Source organism: Nematostella vectensis, chromosome 15 (genome assembly GCF_932526225.1).
Source record: "Nematostella vectensis chromosome 15, jaNemVect1.1, whole genome shotgun sequence".
NCBI lineage: Eukaryota > Metazoa > Cnidaria > Anthozoa > Actiniaria > Edwardsiidae > Nematostella > Nematostella vectensis.
The window spans coordinates 5,015,868-5,039,159 of NC_064048.1; the positions used below are offsets into that span (position 1 = coordinate 5,015,868).

At 38.2% G+C, this 23,292-nt stretch overlaps 1 protein-coding gene across 6 annotated transcripts in view; it reads left to right on the top strand.

Annotated features, from left to right (window-relative positions):
* Window positions 1-19,548, top strand: part of LOC5522219 (G-protein coupled receptor 54) — a 37,083-nt gene extending 17,535 nt beyond the window's left edge. For 5 of the 6 annotated variants that reach the window (XM_048722633.1, XM_048722634.1, XM_032367669.2 and 2 more), the window contains 2 exons: window positions 17,723-18,057; window positions 18,294-19,548. In XM_048722633.1, the coding sequence (XP_048578590.1) occupies window positions 18,421-19,503 (1,083 nt within the window). In that variant the 5' untranslated portion in view covers window positions 17,723-18,057; window positions 18,294-18,420 and the 3' untranslated portion in view covers window positions 19,504-19,548. Of the gene's footprint in view, window positions 1-10,140; window positions 10,441-17,722; window positions 18,058-18,293 lie in introns of those variants that run through there. The other variant, XM_032367670.2, reaches the window with a different exon arrangement.
* Window positions 19,549-23,292: the final 3,744 nt, after the last annotated feature.

Genomic DNA, 23,292 nt, shown 5'->3' on the forward strand with positions numbered 1-23,292 from the left:
GCAAAGTAAAGGATAACAAAGCAAAAACATTATTTTTAAAATCTTTTTTATTTTTATTTTTTTCATTATTTGGCAATATCTAGATCATTCAATTATTGGATCGAATAAAGAAATGAGAATTTAAAAAAAATAAGGATAATGTTATCGTGACGTACTTGAAATACGATTTAACTTTGAAGCGAAGGAAAACAAAACAAAAGCTTTTTTTTACAAAAACATATTTTTTCTTTATTAGCCAATATCAAGATTACTCAATAATTAGACCAAGTAAAGAAATAAGAATTTAAAAAAAATTAGGATAATGTTATCGTGACGTAAAAAAAATAAGACGGAGAAAAAAATCCATTTGCCTATTATCCACCACAACTCGCTAGCGGGGATAACAGGAAATCGTGTAGAATTGATTTTTTTTCCTATTTTCAAATTTCACTCTATTATACGAAGCACAAGACAACCTCGACTTTGACACGGGTGGGATCGCCTCGATTTCGTGCGCCAGTGTGCCGTATTCACCCGAAAGATGAATATAAGGTTTAGAGCAAAACATTCGTAAAATGAGTACGCAGTATATAAAGTGCGGCAGATCACACGATGGCAGATTTAGCACAATATATTCAAAAGACGTATTTATTTTCATGTCGCATAAACAGGTATGCACTTTTTGTCATAAATCCATCGTTTAATTGGCTGGCTTTGTTTGTTTTGTTTATTTGTTTGTTTGCTTGTTTTTTTTTTTTTTAGTTTTTGTCGATTCTGCAGAAAACGTTAGGAAGGGAGGGGGTGATGATTTAAGAAAGTTTATCCATAAAAATTGATGTTTCTTTGTTGTTGTTGTCTACCGCTGCCCCTTTTAAATAAGAAACTGATTAATTCCATCAATTGGAATTCCTGCAAGCCATCAATTGGGATACCTGCAATTTTACTGTCATTTTTCAAGTTTGTCGCACCGCGAGGCCTCGTAAATTATCGAAGGAATACAATTTTCCACCTTCAATTGAGGTCCTGGAAAGGGAGTTTTTTTCTTTATCAAACCCCTAAAGTGACAGCGGTTTCTTCATTATGTTGACTGCTATATACTGTGATATTATGAATAAATACAAAAGCCCAAATAGTGGTGTTCGTGAACCAGAAGAATGAATACAATACACCAAAAACTTGGATTAGACTCTTGAAGACTTCTTCAGGGCAGACTGAAGAATGTGAATCGTTACAATCTTATTTAAATACATCAGAATAGTGGCGCGAGACGCAAAAACATTACAACTGACAAAAAAAATCGCACATTCTAGAATAACTCGCGCTATGGACAAATTACATGAGAAAATATATGCGTGCTTCGAATTCCAGTTTTTGGTGTACTGTGAAATTATGAATATACAAGCCTGGCATAAAAGTCTTATTTGTTGTTCCAGTAATACGAAAATCAGATGAATCGGATTTCGTTATACACGTGCCCATGCGCCTTACAATTTTGACCGAGTTACATAACATCAATAAATGAGCGGCCTACTCTCATTGGTTGGCCACGTGATGGTGGTTTTTCTAGAAAAAAAACTTTGAAATCTAGGTTATGTAACCTTGGTAGCTGAAGAGCCTGCTCCGACCGTTGTGTTGTTGTCCTTTAATACATCACGAACCCCTACGTAACTAGCCTCGAATTAATCCCTGGAATACGTAGATTAAGGATTGTGTAGTTATTTTTGTGCAATTTCAGTGATGCGGCTGATATTAGTAATTTCCTTGACACCGCTTTCGAGAACGTTTGTTGATTAACAAGAAAACACTGCCGACACAAATTGAACACGAAGATTTCGCCCTTATTCCTTGGAGACATCACGAACCCCTACGTAACTAGCACGACATGACTGAAAAACATGACGTGACGCGTCAAATAAGCCGATTTCACATCGAATAAGGCGGAGAATTTCTCTGAGTACTTAGTAACTTATAGCAAACGAAATATCAAGTGCGACTTTTTTTTTAATTAATGCGACTTTTTGTAAAATGTCATTGAAATTTGAGCTTTTCGTCTCTGAGCTGAACACAGGGCAATGATGATCAAGGAAAAATTATCATAAAAAGCCAAAATCTGGTTATGTGTACTTGGCCTCACGTTACCTGGATTGGCACATCACTTTGTTCCTTGATTGCTCGCAGACAGAAGGCTCTTACCACCCTCGGTAAAGACTCTCGCCTGTACAAAGAACTCAGGAATCAAGTGCAAAGAGAGTGTAAAGTATGCAGAGAAAGATACTATTCCAACAAAGTTGCTGCGCTTAAAGAGTCAAATATTTCCCGCTGGTGGCAGGAAGTCAAATGTCTGAGTGGCTCTGTTGTCTCAAATGAGTGGTGGCACCAGCTGATGGATGACTCTACCCCGTCGGTCCAGATTCTTGCTGAAAGATTCAATGAGTTTCTCCTTGGTCTTACGTCTAATTTCGCGCCCATCAGCCAGCAAGTTACCTGCTCGGGGCCAGTCCCCCCTTAACTGCTTATCACCCCTGGAAAGGCGTTTAAAGACCTAAGTCGCATCAAAGTGAAGAAGTCATCTGGACCTGACCCAGTCCCTAGTGTCATATGGAAGGAATTTGCCCCTGAACTGTCTGATGTCGTCTGCAACCTGTACAATTCCTCATTGATGGAAGGCTTTGTTCCCCAAGAACTGAAGGAGTCGATTGTCCATCCAGTGCCATAGTGCTCCCCTCCAAAGACTCTGAGTGAGGACCTTAGACCCATTACCCTTACTTCTCAGTTAGCTAAAGTTATGGAGGAATTTGCACTTGATTCGCTATTCGCATTCGTCAAGGATAAGCTTGACCCTAAACAGTTCTCTGTATCAGGGAAGTCTACTGTGCTGGCCCTGGTGTATTTTTTCCATTGCATCCTTGAATCGCTTGAAAGAGGCGAAAATTATGTGCGCATATTTTTTGCCGACTTTTCAAAGGGCTTTGACTTAGTCGACCATAACGTCTTAATGTCTGAGCTCGACCTCCTGGGAGTCAACGAGTATCTCCAAAATTGGATTGCTGCCTTTCTCACAGCCCGACCACAGCGCGTCAAAATCAGTGGGGGCGTACCACAGGCACTAAGCTTGCTCCACTATTGTTTGCTATACTTGTGAACAGGCTGGCGAGCACTTGGCCATATCGCATTAAGTATGTTGATGACACCACCATCTTTGAAGTGATTCCCAGGTGCTCGCCAAGTTATCTGCCATTTATTGCTAATGATATTTGCAATTTTGCTACGGAGCGTGGGATGAGGCTCAACCCCAAAAAGTGTCGGGAATTAGTCATTAATTTCCTGCAGTACCAGCCCTCGCCAGTTAATGCCCTGCAACTCATTGGCTCCGTGATTAAAAGGGTTGAAAGCTACAAAATCCTCGGCGTCCACATTAGCTCAGATCTATCGTGAAATAAGCACGTAGACTATGTAGTTAAGAAGGCAAACAAAAGGCTCTACGCTCTCCGGCTCCTTAAGAAATCTGGAGTACCGGTCCAGGATCTTGTTGCCATCTATTGTGTACTCATTAGATCTGTTGTGGAGTACGCAGGTCCAGTATGGGCTAACATAACAGGGTTCCTTGTCGACATTGTTGAGGGCATCCAAAAGAGGGCCCTCCGTATCGTTTTACCCCATCTACGATACAAGGAGGCCTTGGAAGCCAGCGGGCTCCAAAGTCTTGCTGACCGCAGGCGCGAGCTTTGTATCAGTCTCTTGACCTCCGCTAAGGAGCTAGAACCCCTTCGATCTGTAATTACTGGAGGCGTAATTAATAATGTGCATGGATACTCACTAAGATCCGGCAGTATGAATACCTACAAACATATTTCTGTAACTAAACGCTTTGGTGACTTTGTTACTTATCGATTTCTGTAATAGTATAACGCTATATGTGCTGGCCCTTTGCCTTAATTCAGTCTGTAATACTGCCATGGCAATTGAATAAAACCCCTATCTATCTATCTACTTATGTTTTGAAAATCAGTCCGTAATACGAGGAACCTATAGCCAATGTAAGAAATTTTGTCTTCTCTCTCTAACTGGAATTGCGCGTTTTCCAGGTTTTTTCGTCATGTCAACTAGCCTCGAATTAATCCCTGGAATACGTAGATTAAGGATTGTTTAGTAATTTTTGTGTGATTTCAGTGATGCGGCTAAGATCAGAAACTTCTTTCACGTCACTTCGAGAGCGTTGTGTTGTTTAACAAGAAAACACTGCCGACACAAATTAAACACGAAGATTTCGCTTTTATTCCTTCAATACATCACCAACCCCTACGTAAATGGCACCGAATTAATCCCTGGAATACGTAGATTAAGGATTGTTTAGTTATGTTTGTGCGATTTCAGTGATGCGGCTAAGATTATTAATTTCTTCCACGCCGCTTTCGAGACCGTTTGTTGTTTAACAAGAAAACACTGCCGACACAAATTCAACACGAAAATTTCGCTCTTATTCCTTTTAAAGTTATTTAAAAATAACTACACATACATTTCGAACATTAGCCCTTTCTGTCTTTTGCTTATTTTCACAGAAGCGTTAAGACAACTAGTTCAGCCAGCAAATAATCTAGGTTAATCCGGGCATAAGCTAATCCTTTTTTTAGGAACCGGCCCCGGGATTATGGGATTATTGACGCCTTCGATAATAACGCAACACTCGTTCGGTTTCGGTTTTTCTTGAATATCTGGTAGAGTATTTAAGATTTTGGTGTTTTTTTTGCTAACATCTAGAGTGCGCCTATTGTCATCGAATGTCATAAAAAAAATTATCCGTTAAGGTATATGGCTATTAAACCATCGCGCACCTGACGAGAGAGGAACGAAAGGTTCCTTTCGAAACAGACCTGTCGTGAAAAATGAATATCCTTGGCTAACTTTATACCATCCAGTTCCCCACACGTATAATACATTCCACTAACACTGTAGAGCACTAACTTAGGGTATTATCTGCCTATATTTGTGCTCACGTTTTTGCTAACCCTATTCAGACTGGGGGGGGGGGCTTTTTAAGCCCCCCCCCCCTCCGGGAAATTGCTATAACTTCTAAACCATAGCAGCTAAGAGGCTAAAACTTGGTGACTTTTCCTAGAATCTATCTGCGGACGTTTTGATGGCATTGACATGTAGTGTAGAAGCTCCATGTTACCATGGTAACAGTTTTTTCGCCGTTTTTCACCTCTTTTGACTTTATAAGTTTGTTTAGATGACTAGTTTCACAACAGCGCTAGAATTTTTTTACTTCGGATATTTGGGAGGAGGGGTGGGTAAATTTTGCTCTCTCAAAACTGTTGTTAAAAATGTCACTAGATTTACTAGATGATACTTTAAAAGCTAATATTATGCATTTATCATTACTGTGTGCATGCAAATACTTTTTTTGTAATAATTACATATTTTTTTTCTTTTGCAAAAATCATAAGAATCCAAAATGGCGGACCCAAGATCGCGAAAATTCTAAAAAAAAATTGATTATAAACGTTTTTATGGCCTTTTTGCATTGTAAAGCCGCAAAAAGGTTTGTTTTGACATATCTAAATGGTGTAAAATGATTTCAAGCCGATATCTGATAATTTAGGCAATATTTGAAAGAATATCTAGACATCGTATTTATGACGTCATTGTAACGTCATAATTGATCCGACACACCAAAATAGGGCGTGACGATTCTTTGCAGGCTGGTGATCATTGTCTGTAAGTTTGATAGTCATAGCCAAAGCGGTTCATGAAATACGGAGGGGGGCATATCAAAATTTGGGTGTCCTTCATACCCACTCGGCCGACCTCTTAGGAGCCTGGGTCTAAGGGCTTTTCGAGATCAGTGAAAAAAAGATTTGACCAAGCGATCAAGGTTTTCTAACAAATTTTGGCCGCAAGTCTCAAATTGACATGAATCAGCATATTTTCATCATGTTTTCAGGAGATCAGGGAACGGGAAAACTGTAGCTCCTCTAAATATGGGCATCAATGCCCATATAAGGCAATACATACGAAGGACACTATATGTGGGGAATATGTTTGATATGGGGGGGCGTTTTAGCCCACCCCGCAGTCACAGACAGCTCAAATAGCCCAGTCTGAATAGAGTTAAATGGTGGATTATACCAGACTATTGCGGATGTCTATTGCGTCGTTGCGCATCAGGCCTTTGTGCTGTTGGCTGGAACTTGAGCAGGTAATTATGGCCGCTTTTCCTCAACGAGTTTTGGTATTGGGGTGCGGCGTTGTTAAAGGTTGAAGGGGGGAAAATACCTCGAAAAATAGATAGTTTACCAAGCTAAAGTAATAAATGCGAAACGTATGTGGGTCTAACAGCAAACGAGTTAAAGACAAGATGGAGAAATCACGCTTCTTTATTTAGAATTGAAAGTAGGAGAAACGAGACCGAGTAAGCACATATGGCAGTTAAAAGATAGGAGAATCAATTACACAGTAAGTTGGAAGATAATAGCTAGAGCAAAGGCATTCTCTAAGGAAACTAAGAGATGGAATTTTTGCACTACAGAGAAACATTTTAAAATTATAAAGCTAGAGATGGTCACACTTAACAAGCGAAACGAGCTGGTTTCCACATGTAGGCATCGAAGTTCGTTAATTATTAGGCGATTAAAACGGCACACGCATAAAGTGCGCGCACCGTTTGTAACGGTTTTTCAATTCATGCACATTTTACGTAGATTAACATTGATGTCATCGAATGTTAGTTTAACTGAGGAGTGGACTAACGGCAGCGTTGGTCTACGAAATAGATTTGTGTTAAACTGCATCAAATGCACTGATTGTCCAAGTATTGTATAACAGCTCCTGTCAAGTTGAGCTAATTTGGCTCCTGGTGAAAGATTTCAACTTGGAAATATTTAGACATTTAGACATACTTCTTTATAAATTTGAAAATAGAAAACAAATACAGAAAAAACATTTTGATAACTACGAGACGAATAACAAGTAATTCTCTTTTGTGGACACAATAAGTCTTTATGGAGTTAAGAACAATCAGGAGCTGTTAATACGAGTAGCAAAATCGTACAATATTTGTTGCAGCATTCTGCAAAAAGGTTCGAAAGCGATGTTATCGCGTTTCCTTCGAACAAACTTTCGCAGCAATTTTTAAAATCAATATATAATCCCTTTCTGACAAGGAAACTTTCTGGCTGATTCATAAGCGCTTAATAATGTGTTTTTTGTTGCTGTTGTTGTCTGATACATATCGGCCTTTTTTCCACACACTATACGTCTTAAAGCCGCATTGTCACCAGTTTACTTCCGGAGGTCCGACGGAAACCTCAACCAGTTAAAGACAAAAGAATCTATTAAAATCCAAAATATTTAAAAGGCCATCCGCACTAAATTATCAATCACATCCTCAAAGAAACTTCCATTAGACAAACTGCTTTCAATATTTTGAAATATATTTCGCGTTTTCCGTTAAAAATCATTAGAGATTGTTACGTAATCGACCGTGAGTAAACTGGTAACAATGCGGCTTGTCGAATTAATCTTTATTCCACCAATTTTTCTGCTCACGACATTTTTAAATTATTTTTATATTGGGAAGCAAAAAAAAAGTGACCGTGAAGATCTTCCCTAGAAGATCTTCAGTCCTTAAAAGCCCTATCATCGCAAATATAGTTACTCTTTTTGATATTCATGATGACAAAGCTAATGATCTCGGCGATAATAATCATTTTATTTTTTATAAAATATTTTTTTTTACTCGCATTTTACCTCAAGTTTTAGTGTTTTTATGGCAAGGTTATTTTACAATACTATTATATATTTTATTTGTATCTTAAGTAAAATAATAACTTAATAATTTACATGTAAATAGCCGTCTGCCTAGAAAAACCGAATAGAACACAATACAGTTCAATTAGTCTTTATTCACCAATTTTTTCTGCTCACGAACTTTTAAAATTATTTTGTCATTGCCTAATTGTTTTATTTTTAAAATGCTTTCTTTATACAAGGCAAACATCACGTAAGTAGTATCTCCCTAAGAATGTTCCGCTTAAAAGAAACCAAAGAAACTTGTATTTGACAATTTAAAACCTGGTAAGCTACCTTTCCACGCTGTTTAAAAGCACAGCGTCGGCAATTGCTTGATCAGAAAAGAACAAGAAAATAAAATGATGGCGCAGCATCATAAATCTGCAAATAATTGTTGTGTACCCATTTTATGTTTCTCAAACTTAATGTATTGCTCCGGGGACCAAGCGTATTTACTATCTCTCGCCACATCGAATTTAGAGGATATCGTACGACATTGAACTGCCAATAAGATACTTTGGATACCATTAAGTTTGGGATATTAACAGGTTTAGAAGGGGATATTAGTGACAAGAGTTTGTGATTTTGGTATCAATACTGTCAAAAACAATGGAAAACGACTTTTTATCGGTTAACAAGCAACTAAGACGTCGGAAAATGAAAAAAAAATGATCCGTGTTTAGGGCTCAGTTCTGATATTTGTTAAAATTATTTTGTTTCATAGCTCTAAATAGGTAGAGATAAGCTAAATGCATTTTTTCTGTCCAATTGTATAAAAATAGATGGGCTGTCTTAGCGTATGAAGATAAATAGGTTGTCTTAGTGCATTAAGATATGTGGGTTCACCGCGCAAACGTTTCGTCGCCATTTGGTGTTTTTCTCGTCGTGGTTTGGAGGGAATTTTGAAATTTTGCCGAAGGAGTTCATTTCATGTCTAGTTTTTTAATTGATATATTGTTTTATGCCATGGCTTTTATCATTGCCGTCGTATTTGTTTAAACTCGCTATTGGGTACTATATTGGGTGAGAACACCTTATTGCACACTGGTTGTTGTTATACAGCAGTCTTACACATTGTTTTGCCGCTTTTTGACATTTCAAAATATTTCCAAAACCACGATATGGTGCCATCTTTTCGTGGTTTTTTAAGTCATGTGTTTTTCTCCATATTTCTAATTTCTGGTATAAAGAGAGGGGGAAGAGAGCTTCAATTTGGTATTGTCGACTCGCCAAGTGTTTGCTACGGTTAGTTTGTTGTCGCCTCAAATGCTAATTTGAGCTCCTTTTAGTGGCATATATCTGGAATTTTACCACCTTTATATGTGACTTGCACTCTTCAAAATGCTCGAAACTATATGATTCTATCGTGTGAATGAGACAGAAAACCATCAACTCTGATAGGCTCAATAACCTTTTGGCTTTCTTCTAGGTGAGTTATAAGGCATGCTTTGAAAAAAAAAAAGGACTATTGCTTTTCTTGGCTAAATTCTCTACTGAGCTCTATAAGAAATTGCATAGGCACTTTTTTTTCAATTTTATGGACTTTTCCTCTTTTCCTTTTTTTTCCTTTTTTTATAATGGGAAGGGTGAGAGACGCTCCCCGAAGCTAAAAAAAGTGACCGTGAAGATCTTCCCCTAGACGATTTTCAGTCCTTCTTAAAGCATTAACATCGCAAGTATAGTTATTCTTTTTGATATTCGTCATGATGACAAAGCTAATAATCTCGCCAAGAATAACCCTTTTATTTTATAAAACATATCTTTTTACTCGCATTTTCAAGTTTTAGTGATTTTATAGCAAGGTTATTTTACAATACAATATATTTTATTTGTATCTAAAGTAAAATAATAACTTTATAATTTACATGTGAATGGAGCCGTCTGCCTAGAAAAAGACGAATAGATAATAAGAGTATGACAAGCCGTGCGAGTAACCAAAAAGATATTCGTATATTCCTTCATGGTTTTTGCAAATATATTTACACTTATATTCAATAGGTCGGCACGTTAAATTTTGCTAGAAGTAGTTGTTTTGTTGTACTTACATCCTCATCTATACACTCTTGTGATGATTTAGTTGTTGATATTTTATTAGTTTATGAATGGCAGAAAGATTAAGTATTGTATAGCGAGCTCGCACAGTTAATCTTTTCAATAGCCAAATAACAGTCCCCCATATAGACGGTAGGACATAGCGTATACACAAAACAAGAATCAGTGGCGAAATATTCATGTAGATAAAACCCGGACTCCAATCGACAAAATAACACTACTCCCACACACATTTGGAACAAGTCAATAAGCGAAACTCACGAAACAGCGTATAAGTGATGTAAAACACCACTTTTTTCGCTAAGTTAACAAACTATCAAAGTAAATGAATTGTGTACATATATATCTTCGTCGGGGATAATCAAACGCATCGCCTGGATAGATTATGTACTGAACGGTGTAAGTGTTTACCTAACTAATTTTGATTTCAATGGATGATTAGCATTTGAATGAGTAAACAAAGGATTAGGGCCGCCTAAGGGCAGTCGAGGATGATTTACTTGAGGCAAAAAGGTTGTGAAAATTGCACTATCGAAACGATATTCCCTGAAACGGCAGTGAAAGGTGTTCCGGTCATAAGAAGGGCCTTGAAGCGAACAAAATATTTCAAAAGATAAGGTAATTTTACAACCTTATTCAGAAGCTATTTTTCTTCGTGTTGGGTTTATTTCAGTGGTTTCTCTAATCAATTAACCCTTTCAGATTTTTACGAGATTTATTTATTATTTATATATAATTTAGTTCGACATCTTTTAATGCTATTGCAAAATGTGTTATGTATCATACAGTAGTTATTTTAACTCAATTAGACTATTAGACTAATAGTCTAATTGAACATACGAAGTGCAGCCTCACGTTTACTTCAGGGTTACGTAAAAAAGCCGTTAACTCATACCAGCTGAGGCTACTCAAATTCTGCTTGAACTTAGACAGACCTTAATGTTCGTGCATTTGGTCTGGTTTTATATATACCTATTTCAAAAAACGTTGTCAGTGCGAAACGGCAAATGGCGATTGGCAAATGGCAGTTCTAGGACGGAAAGGGACCATGGGTCTCATTAAATTTCTTCTAAATGCTGAAGAATTTGGATAAATCAAACAATTATCCATTGAAGATCATCAATGTATGTCTCTGACATTGACAGACTCTATTTGACACCTTTAATTTTACGAATGATTATTACCCAGAAGCACCGTTCGGGTTTAGAACTGCCATTTACTATTTGCCATTCGCCATTTGCACTGACAACCTTTTTTGAAATAGGTGTATGTCAAGTCCTCGGACAAGACTCGATTTCAAAACCTGCATGACACAAACTTTCCGCCGTTGTCGTACACCCAGCACTCTTTGCGGGCGCTCCCAAGGTTACATTTCGTTGTTAAATTCCACCAATTATCCTGACGGTAGGAAATTCAAAACAAAGCTAGGCTCTAGACCACAGTTTATTAGAGCGGCGCGCGATGCATTTTTTGGGAGGTCCAAGAAGCGCACGGTGCATGACGGTTAGGATGCGGTTTGATTTGTCAGAATTTGCTTGACGACGGGCAGAATTCAGCCAATTTCTTTTTCAAATATGTTTTCAAATATGTTGCTGTCAGCCTTTTTATGGCCGTTTTTTTTTTTTCACTTTTTTGCGCACAAAAGGGACCCACCTTGTGTTCAATTAGACGACATTTTATTAAGCACCTTTGCTTAAGACTGAGATAAAGAAAAAGGAGAAGAAGAAGAAGACTGAGATAAAGAAAAAGAAGAGGAAGAGAGACTGGGAACTTGACGATCAGTTCGCTGAGTTTAGATAAAGGCTAACGAGTCAATGCTAGGCAATAGGAGAAAAATCATTAAGGTTAAGTATGGGCTACATTTCTTTACCCTGTTGGTTGAGGCGACAATACTCAACGTTTTTTGTTTTGTTTTTTTGTTTTAAACAGTTCAAAACTGTTCCCGAATCCGCGCCTGCGCTAAGACAATAAACCACCTGAGGTTCGCGGCCAAAGAAAGAAAGTGCTGGAGTCTCGAGTGTGGATGAACCACAAACCACGAAAAATTAATTTGATTGCCCATGCTCGAGGAACCACATTTTCTTGTCTTGCATAAATTTCATCACTTGCGATTTTTGGGTGATATTATCAATCAGAAATATATTCTTGATAATAAATGTGTATTATCTTAAAGAAACGATGAACAGGTTTTTCAAATTATTTCATAATGGTGGATTTTCAATTCTAATAGATTTATGTTATTCCTTTTTTTACGATTTTTGTGTGAGTTTAATCAGGCATATATTGATATGCGAATAAATGCTTAAATGAATTAATACGATGAAACATCGGGATGTTTTCAGTTAGAACCCCCTAGACAGATCATTGCATTAATTGCATTAATAATAAACTTGATTAAAAAGGAGCAAACAGCCTTTTTATCGATTGTAATATTGGTCATTTGTGTACAGTTTATGGTCAGTCGGCAGATAATTAATATAAAAACATGTTTTTCTTTTGGGAAGAAAATTAAAAGGAACAAATGACCACACATGGCAAGATGCTGGGTAAGGTGTAAGTTTACTTGCTCGAAAACAAATTATGAAATCAATATGATGGTGATGTTGACGAAAATAAGACAATATTAATAACTGATTCAAGAACTTGATGAAGATGAGATTGCGTCGCATGATTGCAACTTGAGGTTACAAGAAAGTAGACACTGTAGACTATAACGGAGGGTTTTCTTTGTATTTTGTATAGCCTATACAAAGACGTTCGTTTTTTTTTATTATAGACGGTTTTATGGACGTAGTTTAAAAGCATACGCGATTCTGGTGTTCGATTGTAGAACACAACGTACTTAGTACCAAAAAACTCAGTCGATAACTCTTCGAGTTACCCGAATGCATAACATAAATGTGCCGAAAGAACCTCGAGTCGCGGTCGCTCTGGTCACCTGACTTGACATAAAAAAAAATGACTCTCATATGAACATCACCTGTTTTAACCAGTCAATTCTGAAATCGATTTACCTTATGAGCACATATGGCGAAGTGAAGTATCTAATGGTAAGGTTTTCGTTTCAAAGCAGAACGTATCAAAAAGATCATATTCCAATTATATATTTTATTCTTGTTTTATTGATTGAAATTTGTAGTCTGTGATCTGTTAAGTTATCCAGTTCCCTAATATACTGTATCTATATCATGTACGTGACAAGATTACAAAGAAAAGACATTTGCATCTATAAGTTTGCTCAGAGAAATTCAGGCCGAAATAAACAAAGAAATTACTGCGGCCGTCACGCCAGAAAACAAAGAAAAAAAGCTTCAAATAAATATAAAATTCTGGGATCAATTGGGCTTTAAGGCCACGGCAGTAATATTAAGATACCCGATGTAATAAAAAATACCTGATGCTATTTATCGGGTAAAATACAAATACTGGATCGGGTAAGTAATATATTATTTAAAATATAACCGTTAACTAAAAGGGTAAATACCCGATGAAACATCGGGTATAAATACCCGATAAAACATCTGGTAAAAATACCCGATAAAACATCGGGTAAAAAATACCCGATAAACATAAATACCCGATAAAAAATCGGGTAAAACACCCGATAAATTATCGGGTAAAAAATACCTGATAATAAACACTGATATACGATACCCAAAAGCGGGAGCTAGTGGTGACATATTAACACATTAACAGCTTTATTAATTAACAGATTCTTGTGGGTTTCTTTTGATTGTACCTGAACGTGTGCGTGAGTCTATTTTTTGTGCGCGTTGAATTTGAAACTACTGCTGATCACATAGTCTATGCAGAATGTATTGCTTTGGGATTCGAACTGTGGCGTACTAAAACGGAAAAGTGTTCAAATATCATGGTCTTGAAAGGGGTTCTGATCCTACATTTCCGCTCAATTTTATGCCCAATTCCGCATCACACAGCTCTCTTGATTTCCCGTTAAAAAAAAAAGAAAGGTAATAAATCCTGCATCCTTCACCGTCGATTTTGTGCATGTCCGCAACCCGGGGATGAAATAAGAAATCTAAACTTTAGATTTCAGTGTTCCTTTCAGTAGGCTGGAATATTAACTTTTTCAAAGGTTTCGAAATGTTCATTTCGAATGTAAACTTTATAAAACTATCGAGAACACGTAAATCCATTAAATTTTATCTGGAAAGGCCTTTAAATATAACCTTTCTGAGACTATCCAGGACATGTTATTCCATTAAACGTTGCGTATAAGTATAGAAATGTCCATTAAACTTTATATTATATATTAAATTGTTATTAAGTTGTTTTACCGCACACGGTACTGCCGTGGCCCTAAAGCTCAATTGATCCAAATTCTGCCTATATTTGCCGTAAGCGCTAAATAAGTTTGCTTTTTGTTTATGATATTTTGCCGCTAAAAGCCTGAGCGCGCGCTAGTTTGCCACCCAAACAGTCACGTGATCTCTAAGCCCCTTATTAAAACGTTGATTTAAGAAACGTGCTTGAGTACGTTTCATGAAATTCGTGTCAATCAAAACTGAGATTTTCGAATTCTTATTTACGTAGCTTTTCTTGTATTCTGTTGTTGGCAACGTAGAAAATGGCGAAATGTAAGTAAGCTCAATGATTAGTTTTGTAACAACGCAAGCTTAGATTCGAGGAATTCTCACGTTGCGAAAAAAATATATTCATCCAGGCATACAATTTTGCTTTTATTTTTACCAACATCTTGAAGACTTGATATCTTTGCATGTTTTGCACGGCCCTGGATAAAATTCTCCGGGGAGGACGTGGGTACTCGACAGAAAAATCACATATCAAACATATTCCCCATGTACTGTATACTGTCCTTCGTTTGTATTACCTTATATAGGCATTGATGCCCATATTCAGAAGAGCTAAACTTTTTTCGCTCCCTGATCTCCAGAAAACATGGTAAAAAATGCTGATTCCTGTCGATTTGAGACTCGAGGCAAGAAGTTGTCAAGAAAAAAATTGATCGCTGCGTCAAATCTTTATCTCACTAATCTTGAAATGCCCTGAGACCCAGGCCTCCAAGAGATTGACCGAGCAGGTTTGAAGGTCACCAAAATATTGATATGAATTTAAACAATAAGGATTTTTATTTAAAAAGCACTAAGGGCTTGGTCAACAACAATTCTTACCCCTAGGAGATAGCACATTAGGTGTGGTCAAATGAATTTTTAGCTACTAAGTGATAGCATTAAAAAAAACAAAGACAGTTTCAGTTTTCCTGAATTTTATTGCGGTCTTGATATACTGCCATCAAGCCGTTTTAATTGGCTAACGGATCTGTTACCGACAATAAAGCCAGAAGTATCAACCGATCAGTTGACTTGTGGTTTATTGTAAAATAGGTTTTGAGCGATTGGGCCACCATTTAGCGTGAGGCACCCTTAAAGTTAGCAGAATCGGAAAAAATCCTCCTGTCCGAGCGTGAAAACCCCTAAAAGATAGCAGAATCGGAAGAATCACAAAACACCCCCTAAGAGATTGCAGTTTCTTAAGCAGGTAAGAATTTTATACCCTAAAAGGTCGAGCACCCCTGTCTACTTTTCTGGAGACCCACACCCGGGTAAAATTCTCTTTGCGTGCTAGTTTCGTATTTATTTTGGCGGCTATTTGTGTGGAACTGATTTCGTGAATGATACATTAAGGAATGGCAATAGGGAACAAGGTTTCCCATTGTGAGAGAGTCTTTTCGGCTCCGAATCTTTAGTTGGTCTCCTTTGTGTTTGCTCTAAATACATCGGGAACTTCAAGCCCACACATTGACAGATCCCGAGGTGCTAAGTCTATGTTTTTATAAACTACTGGCCTAATGTGTTTATCAGTATATTATACACCCTTGCTGGCTTGTATAAATGAAATACTCTTTTCTTATTTTGAACGCTTATAGTTTTTTTTCATTTCAAACATATTCCCCACGGATAGTGTCCTTCGTAGGTATTACCTTATATGGGCATAAATGCCCATATTTAGAAGAGCTAAAGTTTCCCCGCTCCCCGACCTCCAGAAAACATGGTGAAAAATACTGATTTCTGTCAATTTGAGACTCCCAGCAAAAATTATTAAGCAAAACTTGCTCGCTTGGTCAAATATTTTTCTTACTAATCCTATAAAGTCCTTAGACCAAGGCCTCCAAGAGATTGACCGAGCGGGTTTTAAGGTCACCCAAATATTGATATGCCTATAAAAAATAACATTTAAACATTTAAAAAAATAATAACAAAACGCCCGGACCACGCCCTGCGGAACCCTTTGATGGTGTGGGCCGTGCGAGCATGAATGATGCCTTTTTTTTCTAAGCGAATATTTTTTTTAAATTTATGTACGCTATTCATGCTAGACAAGAGCGTTCATAAAATCTTATTCAATTCATAGCGCAAAAACAGATGGTGTGCGCATAAAAGTGTTATTTTTTAACATGCTGACCCAGAATGAAGATTCATCACATTTTTGTGGTTAAACGAGACAACATACTGAGAGACAGCCTAAGGACAATGCTCATACTAAAAGGCAGGGGCGTAAGAGAGAAGCAATTTCTCAAGTATGTTTAGAAGAGCACATTGTTTTTAAAACAAGATTGCATGATAAGAAGCCAAGAAAGTGGAGTCAATTTCATTTGAAAGCATGCATCAGTCATGACGAAATTAGCCCTTGGCTTATCTCTTATCGCTTAAAAGTCATATCTTACAAATGTTATAACTCGATTTTTAAGTAAAGGCCCTTGCCGCCTCGGGGATATTTTGATAGTATTTTTGTGTCCTTGATGTATCCTGCAATCAAAAGTTGTTTTCTTTTTTAATAAGTCATGACTCAATGATTTTTCACTTCATGTTTTATTCAACATGTTCTATTAAATACACCTTTTTTTTAATATGAACGTCTAATTTTCAGGTGAGGCTAAGCCGTTTTTATTTTCGTAGCATATCAAAAAAATTTTTGTTTTCCCCAGACGCGGTCACTTCCATATAAAGAAACTAATATATTCCTTATTTGGAAAACCTGCATGATTCTTGTCATTTTTAATGCTGACATACCGCAGGTGCTTAGCAAACTTTATTAGTTGTGTTCAAAAGAGAAAAGCAGTGATTGTGACCATCTTTAGTGGCAATGGAGAAAGCCTCTGAAAAGAAATTCAAATTGCTCGGTACTAGACAAATACCCAGTGAATTATTAGGAAGAGAATTTCGCTAATATGATAAATAGCAATAATAAGGTTGTTTACTATAAGCACAATTTGATTCTGTATTTTAGAAAGCATCAGGACTAAAAAAAACATTTTTTTTCTGCTATCTGAGCCTCAGCCGAGGCTAAGATAGAGCCTCGGCATGTTCTTAGCATGTTCTAAAAAATTGGTGAAATCTCAGGTTTTACGTTCTTGTAACGGATTTTTTTTAAATAAAAAGTGTATACTGCTGTATAAGGCGCCACTTGTAAGATGCCATTTTCTCCGTACAATATAAATGTCGTGGGAGGTATTTGATCGAATTCACGATTGAGTCCATTGAAGTTAATTTAATTGAATGTGTAACAAAAGGTTTATAGGTTGTCAAAACTGGAGCAATGAAACTCCAATTTTCTTTAATCGGTTAACAGGAGAAAAAAATTGAAAATGTATTTCTCTGTTAAGAACAAAACTATAATCAACTATATTTCTTGCCAGGTGATATTGATTGGCTTTTAAGAATAGATGGAGTAAATAAGCCGAACCCAGGTATAGACCTTGTTTTTATCCTAACAACATATTTTCTGAGTACATAATTGGCTCTGAACGACCAAAAGCAATTAACGATATTTTCCCCTATGCTATGTATTGTATTAGCTATTCACGAAAAAACACCGGTTCTTGCTTTCCCATTAATCAATTTTACTTTGTTTATTCTAGATTTTGAGGAATTCTCAAATGTCTGATGCCCGGGGCTTGATAATTTGATCAGCAAGTCAGATGAACTTCCCCGATGCACGAAGTTTGTCGCGCCCACAAGAAATGGTGTAGCGGAAGACTTACTGCCGCGTATCAAAGTTCCAGAGTCTTCAATAAAACTCTCAATTAGCAAGTACATACAACACAACTTGAAAGAATCAAGATAAAATCGACACGTTTTGGCTTCGTACTTCAAGAGCCTCCTAAAAGCAGGCGGAAAGAACATTCAAGATTTCGATTGGTGGTAATTCAATGGAAACTGGATATCTATGATCTGTATCTTCATACTAAAAAGGGTAATGTACAAGTATAACCGAAAGCATAATTTCTTTTAATTTTTCTCTATCTTGAAATTTGCAAACAGCTTCAATAAGAGAAAGCAAACTTAACAAAATGTTTTTAAGATTTAATAACATTCTGTAAGATAATTCTTTCTATATTGGATTTTACCATTTGAACAGCCGTGGAAATGACGCACGCTCGATGTAAGCAACGTCAATTGATTTGATTTCATTTGGTTATTTCTTCTTAGCATCCGCTCATCGCGGCCTTTCAGAGAAACTAAGAAGGAAGCGGCTAAGCCCCCTGACGGGCAGCCTTCAAATCAGAATCCTATACCGCTCCGAGAAGCGACGGCGCGCTCAGAAACCACCTTTACGATGAGCAGAATGACTTTCGATGGAAATTCTTCTTATCTTGGGAACTTGTCGACTTTCCGAAATCTACCCGACAACGAATGTCTTGAACCTTCATGTGTACATTCGCTGAGCGCTCGTATTGCTATCATTATGTCGTTAGGGGTCTTGTTCCTTGCCATTTTGGGAGGAAATGTCTTACTGTGTTATGTCATCATCAGTAAGGGTCGCCATGGTAGAAACACAACAATAGTCTCAATTCTACATCTATCTGTCATTGATGTCATATTCACTATATGCAGTATGCCGTTTATGGTTGTTCAGTTGTATATACAGGATTCATGGGTCTTCGGGAAAGCTATGTGCAAAATGGTCTCTTTCACGCAGAGCGCATGCGTGATAGCATCCATGTTAAACCTTAGCATCATCAGCATCGAGCGATTTTCAGCCGTCTTCTTTCCATTTTGGACCATCTATCGGCGTAAAATTATTCGAATTGGGCTAATTGCCACTTGGGTTATCGCTATCGGGTTCTCGTCCTACTACCTGACAGTTAAAGACACAATGAAATTCGCAGGAAAAACCTATTGCTTTGAGAACTGGAGCTCAGAGAAGGAGCGGAAAGTTTTCGTTTTGATACAATCAGCATTATTTTATTTCCTGCCGCTGTTTCTAATGGCGACCTTACACTCAATGATGATCATCAAACTCCGCTGGAATAACTTCCCACAAGCAAAAGGGCCTTCCAGTGAAGCTCAATCTAACGAGCGTTATCACAGCCCTCTCAGAATGCACCTTCGTAAAAAGGCCCGAAATACACTCTTGTTAATAGTAGCCCTTTTTGCACTATGTTGGACTCCGTACCAGGCCCTAATGCTCTGGTTTGAGACCAGTGCGCATGTTCGGATTACTCCGCTGACACAACGGTTGTTTACGGCTTCCATTTGGCTTATGTATCTAAACTGCGCCTGTCATCCTCTGGTGTACGGGTTCATGTCTGCAAGGTACAAGAAAGCGCTTGCTGAAGTCACTCGCTCTGTGATAAGTAAATGGTCAGTCTGGTATAGCAGGAAAGACTCTGATCGCGTGCGCATAGATAGACCATAAATCAACAGGGACGTAGGCAACGAAGTAGAGCCGGAATTTTACAAAGAACAAAAGAATGTGGCGCATGTCAACCCCCCCCCCCCGACCACACTACACCCCCTCTCTCCCTCTCTCTCTCTCTCTCTCTCTCTCTCTCTCTCTCTCTCTCTCCTCTCTCTCTCTCTCTCTCTCTCTCTCTCTCTCTCTCTCTCTCTCTCTCTCTCTCTCTCTCTCTCTCTCTCTCTCTCTCTCCCTCTCTCTCTGTGTTCCAGCTAAGTTATTTGTCAATGAAAGTTTGGGCCCGTTTGTATATTCGCAAATGAAGTCTTCGCGAATCTCGTTCGCTTTAAACTATAAAGAGTTTCGTAAACTCTAAAATATATATCAACATCCTAGTAAACATGCATGCGCGTTCCCGCGAAATATTGAATGTAATTAGTATAACTGCCAGGTGCGTACACAGAATTGGCTAGGGGGGGGGGGGGGGGGGGGGGCTGTCAGCCCGCGTGCAGCCGCTGACTCGCGAAAATATCCTTTCGTAGCGTCTACGCAACGGCGTCGATTATCGTGTTCCGTGACGTCACGGCTTTAGAAGAAAAACCTATAATAGTCTCTGATTGGCCACTGACTTGTTCTCTTGGATATTTTGATTGGCTCAGATCAGAAGTTGAAATTACGGGCTCCCTCTGTTTCCGGTGTTTTATGGAGCAGTTCACATAAGGTACAAAATCTTAATATTAGTCAGTACAAAAAAAGGTATAAAATCTTAATATTAGTCTGTTTTAACTTTTTAAAATCATTTTGGTAATTTAAAATAGTGCATAAAAGATAACATTCAAATTAAAGTTTTGAATTAAAGGGTTCACTTGTTATGTGTTTTTTAAATTATTTATTTTTTGTCTTTTTTTAATCGGTGTCTATTGGGCGGCGGAGGCAAAAAATATTAGGAGTGGGAGGGGGGGGGGGACAAAACATATTTGTATTTTTTATCTCCGACCCCCCCACCCCCATCCCCCCCCTTTCTGTCTCTCCTTCAAAGGGTACTATGATATTTACCTTATTGAATCATTGACAACGTAAAAAAATAAATACTATATATTTTGTTTCGACAAAATTATTATAGGGGGGGGGTATGTTCCCCCGTCCCCCCCCCCCCCTTCTGTCTCTCTTTCAAAGGGTACTATTATATTCACCTCATTGAGTCATTGACAACGTAAAAAATACATTTTTTTTTTTTCTTTCGCCAAAATTATTGGGGCGGGAGGGTATGTTCCACCGTCCCCCCACCCCCCCCCCCCCCCCCCACAAACACACACACGGTCCCCCGGTTCTACCGCCCATGCTGTCTAAGTTTGGGAGTAATAAAATATTCCAATCTCCCCATCAGTATCTCCTGTGCTTCTGTGATCTGATTGTCGTCGGAATGAAAACGAGTAAAACGTCAGTCGCCTTGATCAGGCGAGAAGCTAGTAGATGAGGGCAGAAAGAACGTGATACCCCAAAAACCTTCCATGGTCTGCGCTCAATTCTAAACTACTTTTGTTAAAATAATTCCTTTTTGTAGTCCCAAGGAATTATGGGCAAGCCTAGAGTCTTATTTTGTAAACTAGCGAAAAGGGATAGTTGCTGGAATCTCAAATTAAAGATTTTAAATTATGTATTCTGGTAACTAGGCATTGCGATGACGTAGAACGGTAGGCTAGTTACTTCTTGTAAGAAATATGCTTATTTAAGGTCGCAATGAGGAGTACACTAAAAAAGAGTAACACAGGGGCGCAGAGCTTCCTGGGCATTGCGCAATAATGCACGTTGTTAGGAACGACGACGGAAAAAAAAGGTTGCATTTTATAACTGGGCCACCACAGGTATCCCAGTAACAAGCCTATAGTCTTATTTCTAACCTAGCGAAAGGGGATAGTCTTGTCTTCAGCGCACACGTTTCGTTTATGTTATTGATATTACACTATGCCGGTAGGCGTAAGGACTTGTGACACGGTGACACGGTTTCGTCCTTTTAGAGGTAATTCTATTTTGAACGTGCGGTTTCGTGGTAATATACAGCTACGCGGTTAAAAAAAAAAAATCGGTTTTTGTTAAATCCCCGAATGCCTGAACAGTGGCTACACGATTTCTTTGATTGTATTTACAAAACAACACGGCTAGACGCGATTTCGCAAGAATTTTCAGCATGCCATGACGGTATTTAGGAGTAATATAACGCGAGTATTGCAGTTTGTGAAGTGGCTTGTGAAGTGGTCCTTTCTGCGGGTAATAGACAACGTTCTATAAGAAAGACATTTTTCCTCACCACAATCCTTGTCTTACTTTATTTACTATCCTCTTTCACTTTTATGTGTATAGCAGTTTGTTGCAATGATTTTAATCCTTAGGTAACAAAACATGCAAGTAGGTGCTCTATATAAGAATGAACCCACTTATAACTAATCTCAAATAATCCCTCTTTATCCGCTGGAAGTCGAGGAGGTCGATTTACTCATTTACCAGGTGGAGGCGGCGGTTACACAGCGCGTCGTTTGAAAGGTCGCAGGCTCGAGGGACAGAGCAGGAAAGACATCCAGTTGAAGTAGGGATATGTGCTTTATTCAACACTAACAAGACATTAAACTTCATTTTGGAGTTAAATAATCTTATAGCCCGTGCTCAAATAAATTCTTTATAATAAAAACAAATTGTAGAGGAGGCAATCGAATTATGAATGGTCACTCATGTGAACTAGTAATTTATTCTACTAGTGATACATTTCCCAAAAAGATTAGGGTCTCAATTTGACAGGACAATGGACGTGTAATTTGAGCGATTGTAAATGTTAGCGTTCCTAGAAAAAGCGGACTGGACCTCCGCGCGGACGGGACCTACGCAGACCGGACCTTCGCGGACCTCCGCGGACCTCAAACTCCCCCCCCCCCCCCCCCCCCCCCCCGCCCCAGCAACAAAGGCACACAAACACTAGGGACTCCCACGCAAAATGTAAGCAAGCCTCTTTTTTCTCTTTCGACAAGTTTTTATTTTTTTATTTTAATAGCATGGTATACCTGTGTATTAAAAAATACATATATAAAAAAACGGTCAGCGGAGTTCCCGTCTCCATTTTACAGAGACCCTTCGAAGCGGCGGTTTTTTACTGTAGTGTCCTGTTTAATTAGTATCGTTGAGAGAAGAAGACACAGAGCGTGATACAAGAAGAACTTACGGAGCGTGATACAAGGTCAAGATAAGCAGAAGGAAAAGTATGTTTCCTATTCTCTTTTTTATCATATGCTTTGCTATATTTGTTTTAGTAACTTATGGAACGGTGTGCGACACTTGCAGACTGCAAACTGCAGACCAAACTTGCAGACTGCAGACTAGGGTGAAATTGTTGATATCGGGAATTCGATAATTGACGAGTTTATTTTCAGTTTTTTTTTCGGCTAAATTCCTCAAAATATTCTGTTATTTGCTGTTTTAGTTCGGCTAAAATTATTTACGCTCGTGAACGCCATGGGGAGGTATGTAGGTAGGATGTGTAGGTAATCAACCTACACATCATCGACCCTGACTCATGTAATAAGGGGGGGAGGGGGTGAATAGGGGTATGTAAATCCGCCGATCCGCTAAATTTTCGGGGCAAATCCGTGGATCCGCAAATATTTTTAGATCTGCATGGTTTGACGGATAAACAATAGCATCGATTGAAATTCATTCATCAGTCTGCAAGTTTGGTCTGCAGTCTGCAAGTGTCGCACATCGCTTATGGATGCAGTTTTAAATTGTGATCGCTTTTGGTGTTGAGAACGCTATATTTCTGTT